Raw genomic sequence first — 25,632 nt, 5'->3', positions numbered from 1 at the left:
GTTAACTTTTCAACCGCGGCACCTGCAGAGTAAACGCCTTGAATGCTTCAGAAAAATAGGAAGTACATGCGGTTCATGTAATGATGATTCAATTCCTAAATCTGAACCCTAAACCTAAATTATCCTTCCTACTAGTGATATGCCAAGATTAATGCCGGACGGGGAATATCTGGCTCGATTTGGAGGTCAGACGTGAGAAAATGGTGTATTTGTGAACAGACTACCGATCTGATAACTCTCCTTCGTAAGTTCTAGAATCTTTCCAACTTGAAATTAACACCACGCAACAGAAGGAATGTGGCTAAATTTGTAGCACGTTCTTAATTCTTCTGATGATAGGTCAGTCCCGAAAACAACACCAGTTGTTTGTAATGATATGATTAAAAGTGGTTACGACTCTGTTCTATATAAACATGAGAATTTACGGAAGTAAACCCAAGCTCAGTAATTCTTTTCTCGATTAGACACCTCGACTGAGTTACGGCAGTAATTTGATTACAAAAATTACCCCTTATGACCATATTTCTATGGTTACACGAGATAATAACCTTTTCCATGGTTACACATCCTAGATGCGAATTAGTTTCCGTGTTATCGCAGAAGGAACAGATCAGCTCTGAAATCGAATATTGTCTTCCTTCTGCGATGAAGCGGAAATCCCTATTCGTATCATCGCTGAAGGAACACAATCACCGATGTCATAGCCCTTGAATCTACCAATAGGAGTAGGACATGTAGACCAAAGGAAAGAGTATACATTTATCAGAATATCATAGCAAGGCCACATCTGTACACTTCTTTGTGTCGATCAGAGTTTCAGGTGAGTACAGTGGTTGTTTTGGATGGTGTATTATGCTCGAGTATCTTTTCACTTAGAGGGCAAAAACAGTAAATTAATCTTATTTGGATACACCGCTCGAATTTAATCAGACAGCTAATGCTAGGTACGAGATCTAGGCTGTCAACAACAGCTAACGGTAGCTAACTTACTCATAAAATAAATATATAAACATGATACATACGCAGAGTTTTAACCAAGTTCGACTTCGCAATTTGCCAAAATCCTCTTCTGCTTGAAACAAATTTCAGCCATATTTTGTCTATTTCGCCGAGTTTCTCAATTAAATTTCTGTTTTATAAGTCTGTACTAGATATAAACTATCTGGGTGTTCTGTCTTTGTTGGTTCGTTTACTGCTGCTGTATATTTGGAGAACACAAGCATGAACTGAATAACAGTGTTGACCCGTGCAGTGATAGTAGTTGTCTGTGCGGCGCATTTGGCAAAGAGTTGAAAGTAAAAGGAGTCGGTTACTTTAATCAGTAAAAAAATCAAGCAAATGTTTATTGAGAAAATTACGATTTGCTCACGAGCAATTGCGATCTTGATTAATTGTGCCTTAAGAATAGCAACTTGCTATCCTTTCGTTGCAAGTGATGTCATCCTCAGTAGGAATAAAAGGCACACTGCGGTCATGTCACCCTGTTTTGGTAAAAAAATCTAAGGTCCTTGGACTAGAACTTCAGTCTCAGTTGGTGTGAATATGTCCGTCAGTACATTTAGTGCTTTCTACCCGAGGAGGAAGTATTTTCTGAGCAAAAAAGCCAATTATGGAATTTGTTTTTCAGTCTACAATTTTGAAAATGCTTGTTATCACGTGACAGTCTACATGCCATTGTTGTATAGTAAGTCAGAGTGCTTTCGTCGAGTAACTATAACAAGAGCGTTAAATAATGATGGTTTTCTGTAACTGACCCGTAACTGCTGATTTGCGTTATTCTCACAGACATATCAGTTAGACTGCATTGCAGGTCAGGTCACAAGTGACGATGTTCTGGCGTTTGTTGGCTTTTTGTCTCCTTGCAGTTTTGTTTGGTGGTGCAGGTAAAATTGTACGCCCTTGGTATTTTAATGTTCTCCAGTTTTAAACTCCCATCCATGTCGCAACATTAAAATTAGAATCAAGATTATGCAATTTGAAAATAAATTAATTTTTTTAAAAAAGGTGATTCAGTGGGGAGTGGAAAAGTTAAATATTTTAGGTTTTGCAGCGGCCATGAATAATGTCAGATCAGTGTACCACCAAATTCCAAAAGCAATATTGAAAAGAAACACCAAATCGAAAAAAGTGATATTAGTAAAAGAGAGAATTTGGGATGATCGTACCTTTCTGTGTATTATCCGCGTCGTATGCTTGTTTTATTCAATCTTTGTATTTAGAGGGATACTATTGGCGTACTCGAAGATGTGAAAGGAGCGGAGTGATGAGATTATCCTGCAGCCACGGGTATATTTACATCGCAAGCGCGTCATATGGACGTTCTCCGTCAGGAGATCATCTGTGTGGAGGTGGAGGAAACAGGAACTGCCACGCTAGCAGTTCGATGAGTGTAGTCGAACACGAGTGCGAAGGACAGCGAAGCTGCACTTTGCACCCTGAAAACTCTGCGTTTGGAGACCCATGTGTTGGCACCCATAAATATCTAGAGGTAGGTTCAAGATTGGATTCTGTGGGCTTGTGACATGAGTATTTGTTTTTGACGTGTTACAGTTAAAGGCGTTACGTACTCTCTCCTCCCAGGTTCCCAATGGTGATTTCGTTATGAAAATAAGGCAAATTAAGTGTATGGTGAACGGCCCCTCAAAAATGCGCGTCTCGCAGAATTTTTAAGCCATATTTCAGGGGTCTCGTCGTCTCGAATTTTTCTGAGACGTATCTCAGGGTCTCCATTTATTTTGTAAGGCTAAAACAGTCGGGACAATAAGTGCCGCTTTTTGGAAAATCTTTGTTGATTACTCGAAGGATTTCCGAATTATTTCATCCAATCAAAAACTAGCGCGAGCGCTCATGAGTACTCCGAAGTCGTCGCGCGTATAAATACGTCATGTTGCTTAGCAACTTCTGGGACGAAAACCGCGGGCTCAGTCATTTCTCGGAGAAGTGATGTCGCCATCAACCTGGCACTTTGTTCCCGCGACTGAAAAAGGTCTCGGGCTCGCAGAAAAGATATCAGTCCCGCCGTCTCGCGAATTCACCATTCGACAACTTTTTATTGAATAGGGCGAGATTGTAATCTGATCCGTTGACAGCCCAATTTAGCGGGAAAACTTGGATATGCTTTCAATATTTAAAAGCAGAAGATAATAGAAAAATACCGAAAGATAGTAGGTAAGCAAGCTACTCGTGCACAACTGTGGTGCGTGCGCTCTTTTTCAGCTTTTTTTTTTTTTCATTCTCGTTAGCATTTAACGATTCTCATTAACATGTAAATCGCTCTATCATATAATTATAAAGAAAATAAAGAAAATCAGGAAATGCGTACATGTGAAATGTATAAAACATATTTGATGACGCATTGTCTTTTTATCAGGTCTTCTACAAGTGTGTGACTAGTTCAAGTAGAGGCACATTGCTACGGATTTGCGAGAATCATTCAGATTCGATCAGTTGTCCCTGGGGACAAAGAATCAACATTTTGTCAGCAAACTACGGTCGAACAACTGGTCGACATATTTGTCCAGACCCGGCAATAAACACAAACTGCAGAGGTTGGGGTTCGTTAAGTACAGTGAGAAACGAGTGCCAAGGAGAAGGCTACTGCAAGTTGGAGGCAACCAACTACGTTTTTGGCGACCCTTGTCAGGGAACAAGAAAATATCTGGAGGTACAGTTCAACGTTTCTTTACAGATTGTCTTACATTTGTTTTTTTTTATATGATATTTGTGAGAAAAGGGCTCTTTTCTGGCTCTTAGACCCCTCCCCCATACCAAGAAAATGCGTACCCAACAGTTGTTAGCCTCCTGCCCTTTTCTCCTCAATCTAAAACCCCGGATCGAACTTGTAAAAGGGGCTTGAAGCGGAAAAATGGGAACTGGGATTTGGGCAAATTCTCAGTGGTTAAAAGGGATTTGGGTCACTGGGACGGGGATCACAAACAAAAAACAATGGAACTAGGACTGGTATTTGGGAAAATTTGGGAAAACAATAGGCCAGGGAATGGGATTTGGGCAGAATTTGGGCGGAGAATTGGGATTTATACCCCAGTCCCTTCAGGACCCTTGTAAGCTCACGAACATGTGCAGAACTCTAGAACTCTAGATTGAGTGTTTAGATCCGGTTTAAGTTCTCTAATAAAAAACATCTCATAAATGAGGCAGTCCAGTTAACTTTGACATTTCTTCAAGATCGAAAAGTGCTTCAGATCAGGTGTGTGTTGGCTGCCAGGTTGTATTTCTGCTCCAGATGTCTACCAATGGCTGATCGTTTATGCTCTTCAACGCGCTGGTGGAGATGTCGGCGCGTGTAGCCGACATAACCATAACCGGATCTAAACACTCAATCTGACTCTATCCGTGCAAAACTTTTCACGTAGAACAATGCGTTCCTTATTTTTCTGTACCTCTAATTACATTCAAAATACTTCACTACATTCTTCACGCTCTAATAATAATAATAATAATAATAATAATAATAATAATAATAATAATAATAATAATAATAATAATAATAATAAAACATTTTTATAGCGCCTATCCAGGTCTGCTCTAGGCGCTTTACAAATCTATAAAATCTCTATTGTAAAATCTCTATTGTAAAATCATATTCATAAATAGCCATCGCACTTGACATTGACACTAAACTTGAAAATGCTGTCATGAAGACAGCGAAACGTTGTTCTCCACTTATATCGCTAGTTTTCATTTTAAAATGTTTATTTAAAACATCTTTATTTTATTTTGTAACAGGTTAGATACAAATGTGTATAATAACACGAGCTGACATGTGTGGAAACCTGGAAGTTTATGAAGACAAAAAATGATCAAATGTAGCTTGTAGAGATTTTGTAAAAGGGATCATTAAACTACTTCCAGACGATGACTGTTGTCTCTGTTTCTCTATAACTTTCTGAATATTTTGTCCCCTCACTGATTGCATATTAGGCTACAATAACAGGTAGTTACCGCAGGGGCACGCAGGTAAGACTGGCCCAGTCCATAAACTCTTCCTTCTCCGCCCTATATACAGTAAGAAGGGGAAAGAGTTTTAGGACTGGACTAAGATTAGTCATGGGTCCCACAACTGCGTGCCGGTAATTATTGAGAAAAAAAATGCTCTGGGCGGCACACCGATGCGCAGGAAAACGGTCATTATTCAAATGCTTTAGAAATTTTGGCGTTACTTTTATGCCTCTATGCAGTCCAATGTCGCGTAAGATATAGATTTTCACAAAGCCCGTTTTCATTTATTGCCCCCGCAGGGTTCTGGCCCAGAGGCCGGAACCCGAGGAGGCATCTTAGAAGTCCCCGCGTAGGTAGGTAAAATATGTGCATTCATTGAATGGTACCAGAAAAGATCTCGATTTTGGTCAAAGCGGCTCGCAAAGGATTGCCCAAATGCTCGCAAAGGATTGCCGGGACGCTCGTTAAGGAGCAACGGAAGCCGGCACCGCAAAGGATAAAAAAAGCCGTCGCACTGTGATTGCAACAAACATCTGTTTCTTGAAGAAATAGCTAAAACATGTACCTGAAATTGAAATGATACCGAAAATGACATGGAAAGCATAATAGGCGTATCATCCAGGGAAGAATAGTTTCTTATCTTAATCAGCGTCTGAATGTCGTGAAAACACGTGGAAATCCCATACATTTCACGACGAGTACTAAACAAAAGCGTGAATTTTGTCATGCATTACAAGGTAATTCGTTCGCTAAAAAACTGTCAGTTTATTTGATCTAATGAGTGGTTGAATAACGATCAAAAATTGTTTTCTCGAATCTTTGAATTTGCCATATTTTGTTACTCGTGGAATTGTTAGGCTTTATGGCCTGGAAATTATTGTAAGTTCATTTTGAATGTTGTAACCCGGAAATAAGCTTGCGTGTTGTCACCACGAACAATGTGTTTTGTGTTATTTCCGCTAGGTACTATATTCGACTTGAATTTGTGAATTCTTTTAGGATGCAACGGTGTCACACAACAAGAAATTCCGCAGCAAACAATGTCGTGACGTACATTGCACAATAAAAAAAAGCCTTATTGTGTAGTCCATCGGCATCAACAATTTTAGGCGGAAAAAAGACATTACTAATCTTAGATTATTGCTGTATAACAAATTATGAAAAGGCGGGGGCAGCTTTATAGTGAGAACTATTACTAGTGTACCAAATAAACTCGAATAAGTGCCGCGGCGCTTATTAAATTTTTCGGGCCTCAAGTGCGGCGCTTATTCGAGGGCGGCGCTTATTTAAAATTAAGACGCCACAAAGAATCTAATCTTTTACAGTAATTGAAATTAGAGTCTTTTGATTGTCAGTATTCGTCTCTTGCTGAAGAGAGAAGTGGCGCTAGCTGTCCTGGCAAAGTTTGCGGCCTTCATAGCATTTACAGAACTACGGATTGTAAGAATGTTGGATAGAAAAACTAATGGGTGAACTGAAAAAAGATCGCTTTTGATGGAACGAAATGTCCAAGTTTGTTTTAGAGTTGCTTTGTATTGCTGGTTTTAGTTAAACGGAATTCCTCGAATAAGCACCGCATCGGGACTGCGGCGCTTATTCGGGGGCGGCGCTTATTAACTTTATTGTCCCAAATGCGGTGCTTATTCGAGTAAATACGGTATCTTTGACTTCGTCGTGTGGCAAGTCTACACAAGAAAATATTATTTCAAAATGGCGAATGCGTTGGGGGGGGGGGGGGTGGGGTACTGATGCGAGTCTTACTTCCAAGGGGTTGAAAATCGTGTTTTTGTATCGCTTAGGGTATTCCATTGCAGTTTTCACCGTTGCTATGAAATACGGTAATTCATAGAGCACCGTTTTGAAGTAAAACGCAACTTAAGGGGGCATTATACCTAAATTGAATGAAATTTTAAGAGGTTTAAAGAAAGGATTGAAGAAAGGGAAAAAAAATTGAAACACCACCAGACAACTTGCTGAAATCACAAGAAAAATCTTCCTCATTTCACGGTTTTCTCGAAGAATTGAAGGACGCAAAAAGTAATGTGGTGGCTGTGAAAAGAGTAATGGAACTTTTACAGAACTTTTCGGTGGCAAAGATGGATCTCGTTTCTTGTTTCGCTTGTGCTGTCCTCGCCTACAGAAAATTAGGTAATTACCTTTTTACGCTTCATTTCTGTCATACTGTAATGTAAGGAGGCCTCCCTGCACACTCAAACGTTTAATGATTATTAACCACGTTCCAGGTCATTTAATGTTCGTATATTCAAGTCCCACCTCACTTAGCACTTTGTTTACCACTTAAGAGTTATTTCACTTTTACTTGTATTGCTTATATACAAGACTCTCATATAAAAATGTAAGGCTTAATGTTTTCTTTTTACTGTTACGTTGTCGAGATCGAGATAGTAATTATCTTTGCTGATTGTCAAACTTTATTTTAATTTTATTTCGGGGAATTTTGGTATTACATCGAAACAATATCCTGGAAACAACGGATTTTTTTTTTTATTTTTAATTCTGTCGGTATCAGTGAGAGATCACTCTCGAAAGTGACAAAAACATCTCTTCTTTCCGAAAGTATCGTTTTCAAAGACATGTATACACATCACTTTAGATTTACCCATTAAAAAGAAAAGCAAACAATCGAAAACAAGAACAAAAGAAACATATGAACTCTGAAAGCAGGGTTTTTGTAATATTCCCCCTAAGTCCCTAAGTTGCTAAATAGATGAACTTGACCACCTGACTGCAGGGACTTCCATTGTTCGTGCGGCAATGTTTATTTCTCGCGCTTTCAACGCTCAACAATCTTAAGAGGAAAAAATGTACGGACTGTTTATGTCTATGAATGATGAAAAACTTTATTAAACTTTATTTTACAATAATACATTACAATGATGCGTTATCATTCTGCGTGTTATGGTGGCAGATATTCCAGGAAACACAAGACAGTTCACCTCTAAAGTCAATAATGATTGCCGAGACTTCAAAGGGGTGCTGAATAGATGTCATGTGTGGAAAGATATGGGTTTCTGCTTCAAATATCGACGACAAATGCAGCATGTGTGTAACAGAACCTGTCAGTACTGTGGTGAGTATTCTTTTGCTCCACTGTCATAGCCCTGGTAAGTAAATTTGTCTCCCACTTAGATCCAGTCATGGCCAGGGACAGATTTAGTGACTAACTATTGTGAAATGAAAAAGGAGCTATTGAGGCGGCATAAGGAAATCAACTATAAGTGGGATAAATTCCGTCTCCAAGAATTAAATGAGCCCAGGGTTTAGTCAGCAGCGTTGCTAAGCAGCAAAGTGACGCTTGTGCGCTTAATCAGAAAAAAAAATTTTTAATTAAAAAAAAAAAAAAAAAAAAAAAAAAAAAAAAAAAAAAAAAAAAAAAAAATTTTTTTCAATCCAAAAAAAAAAAAATTACTAATTAAAAAAATCTTACAAATACATCAAACATATTAATACACATAAAATATTTTGTATACATAAAACGAATTTCACTATTTATAGATGAAAAGTTTGTCTGTTATTAGTTCCAGGCCAGAAACAATGGCAAGTGATAGATGTAAAGGGAATCTTGGGACAAGCAAGAAAACCAGCCAGTGCGCATAGCTTGTCTTCCGCGGCGCAGCCCAAGTTACCAGCGGTACAAATTCTGGGAAAAGAAAGAGCGCCACAAGTGGACGATGCAGCCAGTGCTATAGCAACACAACTGGAAGATGGAATTGATCACGGCATCTCAGGTATGAGCCATTATCACAGCGAAGCTCTTTCAAAGACATTACTTAGATCGTCACTCAACGCTTCTTACCAGAAAATATCGTTACGTGGTAACTTATTTTTTTCATTAAATAATTTTAACTTAAGAGACTTGATCAACATTGAGGGAAGGATTGTGGTTTTAACAATTAAGCCGACATTAGCGCTGTGATCACGGGCACATTAAATAATAGCTCTTGTTGAAGCATTTGATTCACCTCCGATCTAGCCTATCATTTTCAAGATCGAATCTTTTAATTTGTCTTCGTGCAAACACGCCAACAAAACAATGTCTGTTTTTCTTTTAAGCTTCCTAAAATTCATCTTCATTTTTTGTTTGTTTGTCCCCCCCCCGGGCTAAATACGTTACACTTACAATTATTTATTTCTTTAGCTTCGCCAAAAGTTCTTGGCCAGCTCTCCAAGTTTCACATTAGCCTTCAAAATACCTTATCACCTACTAGGACTAAGACAGCCACAAGTGATGAAATGAAAGGGAAACTTTCCACAGCTCAATCTGTTTCATCAAATGACCAAGAACATAAGCACATCGCCAACCGATGCTCCTTCCATTAGCGGCACAACACAGGTAAGCGATCAAAGTAAAGAAAGGCATCCTGTTGTCGTGTTAATGGGATATGAGCTCGGCGAGAAGTCAAGTAAGAAAGTAAATGACGTTCTGACGAACGCTGATTCTTTACAGCGCACTGATCCAGGAGCAGAGAATAATGTAGGTCCGCAAGGCATGTTTACTAGTAGACAGTTAAAGCTAAGAGAAAACAGCACTTATGTCAAGGCTGCTCAGGAACACAACTCAACTGCCAGGATTCCCAGTGAAGACAACGTCCCTGAGTCAGATCTAGAGGAGATCTCGGAGCTACTAGACAATGCAGCATCCGTTAGCAAGCGCTTGCGTAATGATCAATACATGCATGAAGAGACATATGAACGTAATGCCGATACCAGTGCTTTGCAGTTAAAGATGCATGCACCAAGCTTAGACACTGAGGCGATGAATGCTTTACAAAACAACGTGACACACGACGAGGGAATAGAAAATCCAGACAATATCTTGCCAGTTAGCTCTGACGATGCTGTGAATCAGCAAGCTATTGAACAAATGACAATGCATGCGCAGCAAGACACATCAATGGTAAATTCAACGAGCATGGCTGACACTACTTTAAAGGCCCATAGCTTAGAAGGCATGCCGTCAGATTTAGCAGGAATGGTTGCGGGTAACAAGCATGGAAATATCAATAACCCTATTGTAGAGGTCAGTGCATGTTAGAAGAATGATTCAGATGAGGGTAAAATGTCTGTTTGACGCGGTGTTTACGCGCGCTTGCGCGTAAACACCGGCAATACCTGTAAGTGCAAACAGAAGCGAACCTAAATTTCACCCCATGCCTCAGGAGCAAATAATCCACAGGGCGAGTTTACTACTAGACTGTTGTCGCTAAGAGATAATGATACTTCTTTCCTCAAGGTTTAAAAGTAGCACAACTCAACTGGCAGGATTACACTATACGTAATTTAATTGCCTTGATTACACTACACGCTTGTAATTAACATTTTTAATACATTTGTCGAGCAAAGGTGCACCTGAGTATTGCAAAACAAAGATGCAACTTTCTGAGTGCTCGTGTTTGCTCTTGAGTAGATAAAATCATCCTTATAAAAAATTTCCTTTTTATTAACAGATGAACAGAGCGTATCGAAAACCCGCTGTACCAGATTCATCAGGAAAGCAAGTCACACTCACTATCAATGAGAAGCCTGGCACTGGTGAAGCTGTTTTCAAGGTGCAAAACTCCCCTCACTCCACAGGGTTAAAGTACACGACAGAAGAAAACCCAGGAAATTTGCTTCCGCCCTCATATGCCCTCCAAACTGAAAGTGAAGAGGCGAGGGCAAAGTCAGATGAGGAAGAAACCAAAATCAGAGAGGCCACCAATGCCATTAAAAATGTGATCAAATTATTTGGCCGAGACAACCGCCATGGTCACACTAGGCTTGTTCAACAGGCAACACAGGATTTTCCCGGTGATTCCAAGTCGCTGGAAGCCAGTCGAGAATTGGCGGGAATCCAGAGCGAATACGACGCGCAGGTTGCACAGGCACAAAATCAGGACCGTGCAAAAGCCAGCGCCCAGGCCCTTTCACAGCAGTGTGAGCCGGAGTTCAGTCCCAATGAAATGGGACCTGGAGCAACACCACCAAACTACGCTGTTGTCAGCACGACCGATTCCAAGGATTGGAAGAACTTAGCTCACGTGCTCGCAACTCCATTAAAGCGTGTGTTAAATCACATGGAAGACCGTGAGATGGAGAACCGCTATGAAAAGGAAAAGATACAAGGGGAGATGATGCTCATGGCTCAACAACAGATTATGGGAAGAGATGAAGATGAAGGCCCGGATGGTCGCGAAGATGATGACGATGACGATGGCGGTGAAATGAACAACAGGGATAGACGACGGCATTCTGTGCTCAGCCCTTTCGTGAAGAAACGCTCAGAAAATGTTTCAAGGAACACAAAATTTACAGACAGGAAATCGATGAAAACAAATTCGAGCCGGAAATTAACAGAACATGATTTGGTCCACAGAGCTGTTAAAAAGTTATCACGATTAGAAATGCTCCATAAATCTAAGAACAAAACTACCCACTAATGAGGTCAAAGAAATGGTAAAAAAAATCACGAAAAAGAAGCAATATATAAAATGGTCAGTCCTGAAGACATTTTTTTGGTCTACTTTTGGTTTATTTATTTGATAAGTCAATCAATTAATCAACTTTATTAAAGGAGGGTAACGACAAACAGTAAAAACTGTCAAACAAGCGGCCCTCAAAACATCCATTCGTATTTGATAAGGAAGCAAAGAACTGAATGTTTTTAGCTGAAGAAACATTCACACCACATAACACATATAAAAAGTTAAATGGCCCGGAGATTTCTTTCATTATTAGGGGACGCACTATCCGTCCGGACGGTTAATGTGTCCTCTAGTATAAAAAATGGCCATTGTGAATCTTTTATGTTCTAAAACAGATAATCCAGAACTAGGATTGTACCCGAGCCCCACCCAAATTGTATCAATGCGTTCTATATCAGGACCGTGACGGTTTTCTTTATAACGGGCATTCTTACATATTTGGCAGTCTCCAAAACATTCAGGTTGCATTCAACTTGACGCGTATGGTAACACTGATTGGCTGTTTATATACTAGAGACGTGTTACCCGTCTGGACGAGCTTTGGCAACTGAACATTTTGTAGTTCGTCAGGTTATGCGTCTCTATTATAAAGACGGGCACAAGACGCGTTACGCGACTAGGCGAATTACGTTTCGAAATGCGTCCTGAAAGACGAATTCGCGTCTTGTGCCCGTCTTTATACTAGAGACGCATATGCATATGCATATAACCAGACGGGTAACGCGAGGGTTAAATAACACGAGTGGTTTGCGATTCAAATGAAATGTAGTTCGAGACGCTTTTGCCACCTTTCACCTGCAATCCTCACTGTTTCACTTTCGGCTTCTCTCAGCCCCAGATTCCTGGGAGAGGGAGCCAAGGATATATGTGAGAAAGTAATGTACAAAACGATACGGGAACTATTAAATGTCGGCCATTTAAGTTTCTGTTAGACTTCGTTGACTGGGTAAAGAAATCTAGTGACTCCAGCGAGTTTTAAGCTTTCCACGCAGTCGAGTTTCTGGATTGTTGTCACGGCAAAATTTCTTTCCTCCCTTGTCAGTGTTTTATCAGAAAGTATACAAATTATGAGATTGGCGTAAGACTTCCACAATAGAAATGGATAGCCGTAAGTTTGCGTCAGAGAAAGAAAATTAGTTGAACTTTAATATCATTCATTTACAACCGCGCAGACCCCGCGCAGACGCGCACGGTAAACTAGCGTGACACTTAGTGGGCATTTCACACTTCCGGTCTACTAATTTGCAAAGCACGATGGTCTGTGACAGCAATTCCTCGCAAATCACCGCGAAATCGATTAGTCATGGCTGCGTTGTTGTAATTTACTCTTGATTACTCTTTTATTTATAAGTTTACAGATATCAACAGCGGACTCAAAGGTCTCTGATGTAGTTTATAATCTTTCTAAAGAGTCCGCAGTGAGAGAACCCAGCGTTTTATTAGCAATCATAGCTCGCAATGCGGCTCATCTACTTCCCAATTGGCTCGGATACATCGAGAATTTGGATTACCCTAAAAATCGAATATCTGTCTGGTAAGTGCTCCTTGCTGGTAAAATTTATTGTTCTGTATTAATACAGCTTTGAGTTTTAATTGTGCCAAGCACAGAGAACCTTTATATTTACTTAGTATTAGTAAACAAGCATGCTCACAACGAACTCTTTGTAGACTGAATGAATTCGCACAGAAGTACTTGACACATTTGTATAAAAGTTGTTTTGTCTGAATTGTCAGTAAGTTGCTATCAAAAACGGCACGATCTCAACGTGAAATAGAGCGTAATCGAATCGTAAAAAAGGCCTATGCTGTTCAAAATAGTCACGATGACTGTTTGATATCCGGTAAGATCGATGTATGTGCAAGTATATAAAATTTTCGTAGCCCTGCCAACGTGTCATTGCATTCCTAAGATTCCCGAACTTTGGGAGGACTGTTTCTCAACTGCGCAGTGAAACAGTTTTCTCAATCATCTCTGTTGTCGTTCTGGAAAAGATTTGATTACTTTCTTATTAAATTATGCACAAATAAGACTTGGTTTATTTATGCAAGCTATAGCTGGGGGGCTGAGGGGATATTACAATAAATGGATTTTCTTTTCAGATATTTGTGATTTATTTGATAGTTTCATAGAGAAACAAGATTAAAACTGGTCCTTGAAGTTAAAATGACTTCTTCCTTAGAAAAAACAATGAGAAAAAGACTTGGTTATTAGGTAAAGCATTAGAAAGCAGTCATGAGTCACCCAAATGATACGGGTGACCCTATTCGGCGGAATGGCTGAATGGCAGAACGGCACAGCGGAATGGCGGAATATCCTAAAACGCGGAATGATGGAAAATCCTAAAACGTGGAATGATGGAATATTCTAAAACGCGGAATTGTGAAACATTAAACAAAGAAGCAACAACAGCAACAAAAACAAACAAACAAAAGGAAAATTATAACTGCTAACTTTCTCAGACGACGATTAAGGCTAAGAATGTCGCTAAGAATGATTCAGGTAATTTAACTTGTGAATATTCGTCGCTGTGACAGAAAAGCCAACTTGTTTACAGCGGCTGCTAGCAGTAGAAAACCAGAAAACAGTAAATATAACCCATAGACGAAGGGTTCTTTATATATCTTCTTAATCCTTCGAAGGATACTCGAGTGATCGAGGGAGGATTTCATTATTTTACAGAGTTCTTGTCCCGCTCGAGACAATGAACGTATAAAGCCAAAGTACTCTAACGAAGCCGTTAGAAAGAAAACGAAAGGGCCTGAAATTTACTGAGTTTGTACTGAGAAATTAAGAAAAAAGGAAATCCACAACAAGGGGTTTCCAGATGGTCACCCATCCAAGTACTAACCTTGCCCAACAGGGCTTAACTTTGGCGATCGGATGAGAACCGTTGTTTTCCATGTGATATCAGGAAGAGCGCGTAAATCAGCTTATAACAGTGTAAATCCACTTAAATCATCGTTCAAAAGATCCATTATAACCAGATGTTTCTGTTCTTTATTTGCATGACTCTTGTAAGTCTTTGCTTCGTCTGGGACTGATACCACAAGGAAAGCACTGGTTCTCGTCTGATCGCCAAAGTTAAGCCCTGTTGGGCGGGGTTACTACTTGGATGGGTGACCATTTGGAAACCCCTTGTTGTGGGTTTCCTTTTTTTTAATTTCTCAGTACGAACTCAGTAAATTTCAGGCCCTTTCGTTTTCTTTCTAACCCCTTCGTTAAAGAACTTCGGCTTTATACATTTCATTGTCTCCAGTGGGACGACAACTCTGTAATTTTACGAAATCCTCCCAGTCGATCACTCGTGTATCCTACCTCGAAATCCCGGCTTGAGATCAACGTCCTCCAAGGATTTTAAAGAAAGATATGTAAAGAACCCTTCGTTTATGGGGTATATTTACTGTTTACTGGTTTTCTACTGCTAGCAGCCGCTGTAAACAAGTTGGCTTTTCTGTCACAGCGACGAATATTCACAAGTTAAGCTGAGGGGGGGGGGGGGCTTTTAATGTCAGCTCTTGGTTAATAATCTTGCTTGCCTTGACAAGTTCCCGTTTGTTTTTCAAATATTTGCCTCTTTGTTCTGATTCTGACTTGCGTACTTAAAACTGTTATAAAAAGGAAATGAGAAGCCAGGAATGAATAAACCAACTGCTAGTGCACAGTGAAAGCTTATTACACTCAGGACCCATTTGTTCAAATTGTGGATAAGGCTAGCCTGAATGTCTCTCTCTGGTCCCCTGCTCCCAAGATGAGACATCTGAAAAAATTGGCCGCAAGTGTGGTTCAGGCTAGTATAACACAGCACACCAGATAAATCACTGTCCTGCCGATAGCTATGTTTCTTTTCTTAAAACTTATCTCTTGATAGTGACCTATTTGTTCAGTGGATTACATTACTGCCCTAATTAAACAACGACAACTTCAATAATTTGTTTGTCTTTTTGTTTTTTTGACAGGATCAGATCAGACCATAATCAAGACAACACATCACAGATACTACAAGAATGGACTCAAAATGTAAAAAATTTATACCACAGAGTATTAATAAATGTGTCTAACACTCCCAGCCAGTATGATGAGGCCGCAGGTCCAGGGGAGTGGACAGAGACCAGATATCGGCAGATGATGTATCTTCGACAAAGGGCTCTGGATAGTGCAAGAAAACAGTGGGCTGACTATTTATTTGTATGTTTATTTAGTGTTTAGGGGAAACAAGTTCTTGTTTGGGTATTTGCAAAATGAGTGGATCTAGAAAATATATAAATATCATATCCACCCCAAGGGAAGTCATTAGAAATTTTAAGGGAGATGGGGAAGGGGGTTCAAAAGGTAATGTCTTCAAAGAAAAGTAAAAAGATAAGTCAGTAAGGGCTTTGGAAAAAAAGGAATGAAAAAAAAAAAAAAAAAAAAAAAAAATATTGTTCCCACCCCAAAAAAATCAAAATATTATAATTTTGGTGAGATATCAATTTTGATCAAAGTTACGATAACGGCTGTACCTCTTGTCCCTCCTCGCTTTCTGACTTTCTAATGATCTTCTATTGGTGGGTATGGATATGATATTTTTTCATGATCGAGGTAGCTAATAGCTAAAAACAACCAATCAGATTGCTCCACTGTGGTCCGATATTTTCTAAGTATAGGGGGACAGGGTACTGTGCTGAATTATCCTGCACCAGTCCAACAAACTAGACTCGTATGAAAAACCAGGCTTGCTTGGGAGAGTATCGGCCCTTAGTCCTTTCTGTACTGACCTCACTGCGCTTAACTTGGTCCATACTGTCTGTCAAGACCTCAAACCGATATTCTTCCAGTACGGCCCTCGCAGTTGGTTAATAAGATGTTTATATATATCTTTCTTTGTCTTCCAGTTTGTGGATTGTGACAACTTTTTAGTCAATCCTAAGACATTAAGACATTTGATGGAGGAGAAAAAGTAAGTAATAACTAAGATACAAGTAATTTTGAGCTTATACAAAGTGTCTCAATGAGAAGCCATGTGGTTTATTCCAAGAAATTAAAATTTCCATCACCACCCAATGGAAGGTCGTTGAATTTTTTTTTGGAGGGGGGGTTGGGGCTGGGTGGGGGCTTGAAAGCCAAATGTTTTAAGGGGGGTCCTTCTTAACTACCAATTTGTTGCTAAGAAAGATTTCCAACGGTCATTTTTTGGAAACCAAACCTCCTAAAGGTAAGATTTTTGCACAACTTTGTTCTTTTGACGAGTCCTTCAAGAAATTCAAATCACGGCCATATTTGACAAGTCACGTGACCGGAATAGGAAAAACCCTAAAACTGAAAGGGCTTATAGATCTGAAAATTAAAATCAATGCCAACAGATAAAGAATGTCCACGTGCTTAATGCTTCATATGGTTTTTAGGAAATTCACATTATTATTAAAGTTATGGCGTAATAAAGACTTGTATTTTCAGGCTTTATTCAATAGCGCTTCATTCTTACATGTAAATGGTAATTCCATATGAAGGATTATGAAGAAGGATGTGTTTTCTCTAATTCTTTGAAAAAAATTGGTACTTTCCTTTTCTCTCAAAAGTTTTAGGGATTTTAAATTCTTGCGCATGGTTTGGGACTGGCACTAGTTACGCGCATGCAATATCAATTTTTTCAATGCAGTTGTCCTCCCCACCAAAAACTCACTGTTAAGCGTTGCCGAACACTCCAAAATAGCTTGCCACCAAAAAACACCTTGAGCAATTCCTTAGCAACTGCTCTAGATCTGTAGTTAAGAAGGACCCCCCTTAAAAGAAAGTATGGAGCTCAGACAGAATTCCAAAGGGGTAAAGGGTGGAGGTGCATGGGTACAACCAAAACCTTCCATGGTGGGGGTATGGGCATTTTCTGGAACAACACATTGTTCAGACTCAGTAACCCAAGTACGTTACACATGGGTGTTATGTGGCTTAACTTGGCCTTTGTCTAGTGCAGTTAATGCTCTGCTCATTTTTGTATTACATTTACTTGCTTAATTTCAGGACTGTTATTGCACCAATGATTGAAGTGTTTGGTGGGAAGGCTGCCTATTCCAATTTCTGGGGTGGAATGGATGAAGAGGCAAGTCATGGTTTCTGTAAATATTATCCTACTATATTAAAGTTACAGTTAACTTATATGGTTCATTGGAAACTACGTCCACTATCAGGGCCATATAGGCTGGATTTTGAATGGGTCCATGCGTAGCAGCCAGAGGGGTGAGCATCTCGGGGGCTCGAGGGTATTCCCTCGCCCCTTGGGAAATTTTGAAAAATCAAGTTGTTCAAGTCCACATTTCCTGCATTCTGAGAGTTATTTTAAATACCTTACTCCCGATTAGGTAGACCTTTGAGGCCACATGGAGTGATGGAGTGAGGATGTATCCAATTAAGCACCCTCTCCCCCCATGCCGATGGCCCTGACTATTCTAAGATGGGTCAAGTTTTGATTACCTCCATATCTTTAGCAGTCAAGTAACTATATCGTCAGGCCTTACGTTAAAAGATCCCTGTGCTAAGAAACCTTAAGCCAACAGACTGGGGGTTATTTAGTTTTATCTTTTTTAAACTTCTTGTTTGTGTTATACATTGTATTCAGTTTTAGGTTTGTTTCTCTGTGACACCATAGGGATACTATGCAAGGTCTGACAGATACTTTCCAATGCTCCAACGAGAGGAAAAGGGCTGTTTTGAAGTACCCATGATCCATTCTACTATCCTGATAGACTTGCGGAAGACAATAAGTGATAATTTGAGGTATAATCCACCTCTGGCAAGTTATCAGGGAGAGGAGGATGATATTCTTGTGTTTGCACATTCAGCAAGGACAGCTGGTAAGTTCTCAAGAGACTGCCCCATAAAAATCAGGAAATATGTAATCCATGTCATGTCACATGTATACACCGGTTCGGTGGTGGGACAAGATATATGTATAATGGACGGCTGTCAAAGGTGCCTGACATGCTGATCTCCAATCTCATCCCCTAACTCTAATTGTGAAGTGCACTGAGCTCTGTAAATGTGCTATATAAGAACCATTATCATCATGAATTTTATTTTATCTATGCTATAATTTATAATTTGTAGACTCAATTTTTACTTTCACTTTTAAGGACAATATTATTGTCGCTAATATCAGGACTCAAGTGATTGGATTTTTTTGTATAATTTTTTTGCTAGCATTATTACTTTAGAATTATTCCAAAGTAATAATGCTAGCAGTCAATCTAGACTGGCATACAAGGTGAAGTGCCTGGAGTAAAACACTCTGGGGCCCAAATTGAAAAATCACCCAACTTTTTTTTTTGACTGGCCTTAACAGGCTTTTTTGGCCAAAAAGGAGGAGACCCTGTTCTTTCGGACCCTTCCTCTGGATCCACAACTGAATGCATTCCTTCTGCACATTTGAGTCATAAATTTTGATTACTCCCTAGCTTTTATGCAACAAATTATTTTTTACAGGGATACCACTGAATCTTCTAAACAAGGAAGTGTATGGTTACATGTTACAACCTGCAAATGATAACAACACTTTAGAAGACATGAAGACTCACTTTACTCATGTAAAGCTAGAGTGGTTTGGTAAGTGACTGATCAACATGTTTTGTGGATCTTTCTATATCTCAATAAGACAAAAATGTAAAAGATCAGTTAAGCCTCTTTATCGTGAAACTGGGATAGGCTTTCCTTACCTATGTTTTGTGATCGGTTGCTCCATCGGCTGAAACAAGACTTTGTTGATCTGCATTGCACATTTAATACTTCGGGTTTACTGCAGTAAAATATGCATGGGCGTAATCAACAAACTCTTCAAGTTTTGAAGTGAATTATGTGGCTAGGAGATCCATAGAAATACTGTACATATGCCTGTATGTGTGGTGTGCTGCAGTCAAAGCTTAATTTCATGTGATTGGGTGTTAAGGTTTGTTTAGAGAATTGCACACTAAGTCAGCAGTTACAGGTGTATGTACACCCAGCTAGCAATTCTAATGAGAACCCTATGTTATCCTGTTAAAATTCAAAGCGTTAATCTCTGTTTTCGAGTTTACAGTCTGATCAGATACACTGAACTATATATGATATTACTTTTGTTGGGAATTAATAGAACATATTGTTATTTTTTGGTGTGTTAGTTGATCATCCAGAAGAATTGATGCCTGTTAGTTCACACGTCTCTGTCAAATATACTCCTCCTGGAAAGCTTGGCTTTGATGAGGTACAGTAATGTAAACTCAGTCAATATACAGGTGATAGTGTTTCATTATAATTCAATTCTCATTAGAGACTATTAAAATATTCAATTTTAGCTCAAATAAAACAACTGACCTGTAATAAATAGAAGGAGACAGGCCTTGGGAGCCGAGGAAACTAGGGGACGGGAGGGGTAGCAAGCAAGGTAGGACGAAATCCCCACTTTCCAGAGGGTGGACTCCCAGTGGCTGAAACTGGGAGAAATTCCAGAAAATATGAAAGAAAATTTCTGTTACGTAACAGAAAGAGTCTTACAATGAGGCGGGAATCACTCAAAGGGGCGGGAATTGGGAGTCAAAGTATCGAAAGTGGGGATTACTGGCCCACCTCTTGTAAACCCTCCAGTCCCCTAGTTACCTTGGCTTCCACAGACTGTCCCTGACTTCCAGATATTAGGTCTAGTTGTTTTATTTACCTATAGTAATAATTATAATAGTCTTCCAAAGGAAATTGTAATTATTTTCCGTTAGATCTATCTCATCAATCTCAAAAGGCGTCCTTTGCGTAGGAAGAGGATGCTTGCATCCCTCAAGGAGATGGGGATTAGTGTTAAGATGATGGATGCAGTTGATGGCAAGTAAGTACTGGCCTTCTTCATGTGTGACACAGTCATAATCATGGCCCTCCGGGGGGGGGGAGGGGGAACTCCCCAATAAAAATGATAGGGGTGCTCGTACTGCTACCAACCACTCAGGCTTAAATTATTTGTAATGTGACTGATAAACATAAGCTTAAGTTTATTGTCTCTGTGTATTTGGTGTTGTTATTTGAGTGTTTGTTTGTTTTGTTTTCCTTATGTTAACATTTGTCATCTTTGGCAGATCATTAACTGACCAGCAAGTAAAGGATATGGGAATCAAGATGTTACCTGGTTACAGTGATCCATATGGTAAAAGGTATAAAAGTATAAATTAAAGGTATATATTTCACGTTTTACGGTGGTCTTTTATTACAAAGAACGAGTCGGGCAATTTTTTTTCAAACAATTAGACGAGTAGAGCTATTTCGCACACATCGTGTTTCGTGCGACCTCTGTACATCAATTTCTTCGTTCTTTACAGATGGCGTAGTCTATTCGTCATTTACAGATTTTGCGCGGCATTTGACAGTTGTTTTCCCTTTGCGCGAGTCCCTTAAAAGTAAGGAAAGCCATAAAAAGGTGTAACCTTATGGATAAAGGAAATAGGTACTTGCCTGTCAGTCCCGTTGTTAAACTTGAGTCTTACATCAGACATCAGTAATGGTCTCCTTGATCATTCCATCGAGAAGCAGCAGATAAAAATAAGTATTTAGATAAACACAGTTCAAATATGCCAGTTTTCGCCAGTAGTCTGCATAATTTTTCCAAGCATGGCAGATCTCTTCTCACTGCAAGTGCGCGCGCACTTCCCGCAAAAGGGGATGCAAACGATTTTCCCGCTCTTCATTGCGGGCGTCAGCCTCTCTTTCAAACCGGTCGCGATGGAGTTAAGTTTAAATTTTAATCAAATCTCAAATAATTTTCCGTTGCTACTTTTTGAAAAAAAAAAAAATGAATAAAGAACTGAGTGAGAAATATGACTAAATTGACTTACGTCCTTGTCCCTTGGGGGAGAGGGAGGGATGGACCAGGAGTGAAAAATATGGTGAAACGTAAAGCTTGCTACAAGGAAACAAAAAGGACATTCTATTTTCCCTTAGGTTTTCTAACTGTATTTGATTTATTATTAAACTACTGTCAGGCCAGTGACACGAGCATCAGTTATGTAAATTGCATTCAAGGTATACTGTCTTGGAGCCCCACTCGACAAACTAGAACTATTATTAAGTATGGTCGTTATGATAAGAATTGATATTTCAGACTTGGAACTAAAGAAGCAAACATGATTTCGTTCATTTTTGTTCCTTTATAGGCCTCTAACCATGGGAGAAATAGGATGTTTCTTGAGCCATTACCTAATTTGGGAAGAGGTAAGATGATTTATTCGAGAGGTACGTTGCTATAAGAAGAAGTTGGAATATAGATAGATTTTAACCTAGTGAATACATGAAAGACGTGTAATAATTGCGGTAGAAACATAAAATGGATGAAAATGATCTTCGCATCCGTGTACATGTACACAACTTTGTTGCTTTTTTTAGCCTGTAAAATCTTTCCGAAGGCTAAAACAGAAGTTTAAACCCAACTCCGTGAAACTGGTGCGATGCTCTACCAACTGAACTGTTGGGAACATGTCAATTGTAGGTTCTAATGTCCCGCATATGAAGTAGGTGACGTAGACAGAATATTTTTCAGGCTAGAAAAGCAATGATTACATAGCGACGCGCGCGAGGTTTTAAAAATAAAATGCAAATGATTATACCTGTACCCCCACGAGGCTCATGCAACACCAGCGTGTTCTGAGAAAAATAGAGGGAATCTTGGCGAAGTTTTCGTTTCAAAAAGGTGTTTTAGGAACACCGACTGTTTAAGAAAGTGTTTCGGGGAAATCGTCCATTCTGGTTTGTTTGTCTGAGTCTTGTCTGAGTCTCATGACGTCACTCGCGCGCTTCGCTATTGGTTGTACACTGCGAAGATCACTTGATTCATTTCATAATGTGAATTTTTTACTGTGATTGTTAAGTATTCACCGTTAGTCAAATACCGTGTCTTTTTTGATGTTGTTATCCTTAGATGATAAACAACGGCTTAGCTCAAGTGTTGGTGTTAGAAGATGATGTGCGCTTTGAACCTGACTTTAGAAATCAGCTTCAAAATTTGCTAAGAGAGGCAAACTACCTGTCGAACAAATACCACTGGGAACTCATGTAAGTTGCACTTAGTCAGTTTTCTTCAATCAACGTACTGAATTCAAAAGGTGCATGCATTGTTGTAAACATGGATTATGTTGCAATTGCGATAACTACTATTAATTAAAAGGGAAAAAAAAAACTGGTGCAACGTCCAACCAATCATCAGGAATGTTAAGCATAATCACGCAAATTTTCCCGCTTTTGCCACCAGAAAAAGATTTTCACGTAACATGTTGTTAAAGTAATCAAATCACTCATGCCAAGTATTTATCGAAGTCTGTTTCCTCTCCCTTTCGTAGTTACATAGGACGCAAGCGATTTCACAGTAAACCCGTGGAAATGGTACCGGGAGCCGAGGTACTAGCCTGGGCTGATTACACCTATTGGACGCTGGGATATGCTATCAGTCTAAGCGGTGCCCGCAAGCTTGTGTCTGCGAAACCGCTGGAGAAAATGGTCGCTGTAGACGAGTTTTTGCCGATTATGTTCAACAGACATATAAAGTAAGTTGAATTGTGTCAGCACGTTTCCTGGGTTGCTATTTGAACGCAAAAATTACTGGTATCCTATTCAGTTTCGACTTATAGCATTTTATCCTTCTTACTACAACATTAAACTTAATTACATCTGTTTTTTTTTTTTCATTTATAAAGGCCTGTTCAAACGGAAACGCAAATAGACGCAAGTTTTCAACTTGTGTCGACTTGCGTCTCCGTATGACCAGGACTTGCGTGCACGAGCGATGACTTGCGTTCACTTTGCTCGAGATGAAATTTGCACGCAAGTCAACGCAAGTTTTTTACCGTTTGGCCACCCAACGCGCGCAGTAGCATTGAAATTCAGATTCAGATTTCAGATTTTATTATTTCACACTATTTACAACAATTAAACAATACTACACACTATTTACAGAAAATACATTAATTAAAATACGGAAAATATACAATACATAGAATCAAAATAAAATGTGCTCAGTGACCAAAGAAGCATATGCTATCGTGTTGGTCACTGACACGTTCAAAAAAAAACAACAGACAAGACACATAAATTACTAGAAATAATAGAAAATGAATAACTAAAGTGTGCAGAATAAACGTGTTAAAAGATGAATAAATCATAGTGAATATAGGAAATTGGAAAGAGAAAAAAAAAAAAAAAAAGAGATAAAAAGAAAAGGTGGTAAATTTATACATAAGAAAAACAAAAACAGAAAAGACGAGCGACGAGGGAAGGTGGGTTGAATACCGCGAAAACAACGCCTATCTATTGGCTGTATTTTCTATGGCATGGTATAAAAGCTAATATGCAGAATACAACGAAATAACTCACAAGAGTTAGATTGGGTATTTAAGAGGTATAGTTTATAGTGCTTGTAAAAGGAAGTATAAGGCAGTTTGTTTAAAATGGCTTTTAGTTTTGTTGAAATGGCTTTTCTTGACAACTTGCGTGCACTTGCAAGTAAACTTTCGTCCGTTTGTTCAGCCAACACAAGTCTGTACGCAAGTTCAACTTGCGTCCACTTGCGTTACCGTTTGACTAGGGCTTTAGGACTGACTTCCGTTAGTCTTTGTTGTTTGCGCTCTTTGTGTGAACGCCCGTTTCGCCTTCGCATGCCCCAACTGCCTGCCATTGGGTCTTCAGCTTGGGTTTTCTTAGCAGTTTCTGTTACATTGCTTTGCAGTTCAGAATGGACTAGTCACTTCTATCCTCGGAACCTTGTTGCCATGACAGCAGAGCCATTACTCCTTTACCCAACTCATTACGTAGGAGATGAGGGTTACTTCAGCGACACTGAAACCACTGGTCTGATTCCACCGGAACTACAGCAAACTGAGACCAGGCTCAAAGCAAGGGTTGAACTTTGACGTGTTTTACTGAAACCTCAATTATTCGTCACAGGATGAAACATGTCAAGAAAGATCTCATCCCAACGAATGCGGCAAAAAATTAGGCGCATAACATTAGCCGCAAAAATTTTTCACCTTAAAACGGTTTACTGTTACGTTAGGATAGAACGCAATGCTTTTAAGCTTATTGTCACTCCATTTTTAGTGCTACAATAAACGATATTTGACATTTAAAATTGAACTGATTTGAATTGCTTTCTTTTTAAAGGAGCTTCGTCACGGACAATACATTTTGAAAAAATTGGCAACGTTTTTCAAAATTGTCGTTCGAAATTTGTCTTAATCTTTATGAGTCGGAACCATTCAAGGTTATCTTCGCTTTTTTATCACTCCTTTGTGTTTTTTTTTATGTTAGAAAACTATTATTTTTGTGGATTTCTTCAATTTGAAAGGAATCAGAAAAATTACTTAATATACCGTGACATTGCTCCTTTAAACACCAAGCACGGTTCAAGCAACGATTGTGCTCTTTATAGGTACTGTGCACATCTATTGCTCTCGGTTGTCACTTGGTGAGATAACTTGTCGGGGCGTCGATGCGCTTTTCTTGCGAGGGCGACAGGCACTTCTGATATTCGAGCCGAAAAATTCCATATAGATCTGCGTACTGTTTAGAATGTTACTTCATTACGATTTTCGCGCGCGATTATCAGGCCCCGCCCACACTGACAAGTTTTCAACGATGCGATTAACGCTTATCGTCTACCATGAAACGTTCCGGCGAAAACGCAGCGTTTTCAAAAGCCTCCGCTTTCTCCATCACACTGATACTTTATACGTTTTCGATGAAAACGAGTTTCGATCTTATCAGCGTGAACGATAGGCAAAAAATGCATCGTTTTTTATCGTCTCAGTGCGACGAAAGGCGAAAACGCGTTAGCGTGAACGGGGCCACAGCCAATCGAGGTCACGTGGATCTCTATAGTGTTACGTTATAAGTATGGAATTTATTTTTGACTCGAATCTCGGAAATGGAAACTGCGCGTGACGGGACAGGTCTCTTTACTAAGGCTAGAAAGGAAACGGCCAGTGACAAAACTGATGTTGAAACTAAAACATCCTGTAACACCACTCGGGAAACTTTCCCCGAGCCGTGTCACGGGCCTTCACCTTAGCGCACTGAGTTATCGCATTCAGTGACAGGCCAGTAAAAAAATCACTCGTGACGAAAAGGTGTCACGCAGTACAGTATCTGCACTGAGTATGGTGTGACATAGACTTTCTTACATCGCTTGTGCTAAACTTTATTTTTGCAAAACAGAACATG

At 39.5% G+C, this 25,632-nt stretch overlaps 2 protein-coding genes and 3 pseudogenes across 4 annotated transcripts; 4 read left to right on the top strand and 1 right to left on the bottom strand.

Moving 5' to 3' along the window:
• Nucleotides 1-648: 648 nt before the first annotated feature.
• LOC144664225 (L-rhamnose-binding lectin CSL3-like) lies at nucleotides 649-4,802 on the top strand. Of its 2 annotated transcripts, XM_078525342.1 has the most exons (5): nucleotides 655-820; nucleotides 1,786-1,883; nucleotides 2,220-2,488; nucleotides 3,371-3,664; nucleotides 4,747-4,802. In XM_078525342.1, the coding sequence occupies exons 2-5, from the start codon at nucleotides 1,829-1,831 to the stop codon at nucleotides 4,765-4,767; spliced, it is 639 nt and encodes a 212-aa protein (XP_078381468.1). In that variant the 5' UTR covers nucleotides 655-820; nucleotides 1,786-1,828; the 3' UTR covers nucleotides 4,768-4,802. The 2 variants fall into 2 exon arrangements, with proteins under 2 accessions (XP_078381463.1, XP_078381468.1); XM_078525337.1 differs by having other exon boundaries at nucleotides 649-820; nucleotides 1,786-2,488.
• Nucleotides 4,803-5,067: 265 nt separating this feature from the next.
• Nucleotides 5,068-12,891, top strand: LOC144646556 (uncharacterized; annotated as a pseudogene). Its single transcript, XR_013569449.1, has 6 exons — nucleotides 5,068-5,090; nucleotides 7,038-7,107; nucleotides 7,889-8,050; nucleotides 8,499-8,708; nucleotides 9,119-10,000; nucleotides 10,428-12,891. The product of XR_013569449.1 is annotated as an uncharacterized LOC144646556 (transcript).
• Nucleotides 11,746-24,369, top strand: LOC144646547 (procollagen galactosyltransferase 1-like). Its single transcript, XM_078506190.1, has 14 exons — nucleotides 11,746-11,820; nucleotides 12,746-12,978; nucleotides 15,402-15,630; nucleotides 16,317-16,381; nucleotides 17,440-17,518; nucleotides 18,065-18,269; nucleotides 18,898-19,017; nucleotides 19,569-19,651; nucleotides 20,157-20,263; nucleotides 20,508-20,582; nucleotides 21,579-21,636; nucleotides 22,340-22,473; nucleotides 22,758-22,961; nucleotides 24,140-24,369. The coding sequence occupies exons 1-14, from the start codon at nucleotides 11,746-11,748 to the stop codon at nucleotides 24,321-24,323; spliced, it is 1,851 nt and encodes a 616-aa protein (XP_078362316.1). The 3' UTR covers nucleotides 24,324-24,369.
• LOC144637069 (5S ribosomal RNA) lies at nucleotides 14,244-14,363 on the bottom strand (annotated as a pseudogene).
• LOC144637091 (5S ribosomal RNA) lies at nucleotides 14,479-14,595 on the top strand (annotated as a pseudogene).
• Nucleotides 24,370-25,632: the final 1,263 nt, after the last annotated feature.

This window comes from Oculina patagonica, chromosome 1, assembly GCF_052425735.1.
Source record: "Oculina patagonica isolate OP01 chromosome 1, crgOcupat, whole genome shotgun sequence".
In the NCBI taxonomy this organism is placed as follows: domain Eukaryota; kingdom Metazoa; phylum Cnidaria; class Anthozoa; order Scleractinia; family Oculinidae; genus Oculina; species Oculina patagonica.
Note: the sequence above shows the minus strand (reverse complement) of the source record. Positions and strands in the feature narration are given on the sequence as shown.

Bases quoted from the DNA above. Each gene is read 5' to 3' on its own strand.
- LOC144646547 (XM_078506190.1), top strand. From the start codon at position 11,746: ATGGCCATTGTGAATCTTTTATGTTCTAAAACAGATAATCCAGAACTA. The intron at 12,979-15,401 runs GTAAGTGCTCCT...TTTTTTTGACAG, and splicing joins AAAAATCGAATATCTGTCTG to GATCAGATCAGACCATAATC. The intron at 20,583-21,578 runs GTATAAAAGTAT...GTTCCTTTATAG, and splicing joins AGTGATCCATATGGTAAAAG to GCCTCTAACCATGGGAGAAA.
- LOC144664225 (XM_078525337.1), top strand. From the start codon at position 2,156: ATGATCGTACCTTTCTGTGTATTATCCGCGTCGTATGCTTGTTTTATT. The intron at 2,489-3,370 runs GTAGGTTCAAGA...TCTTTTTATCAG, and splicing joins GCACCCATAAATATCTAGAG to GTCTTCTACAAGTGTGTGAC. The intron at 3,665-4,746 runs GTACAGTTCAAC...ATTTTGTAACAG, and splicing joins GAACAAGAAAATATCTGGAG to GTTAGATACAAATGTGTATA.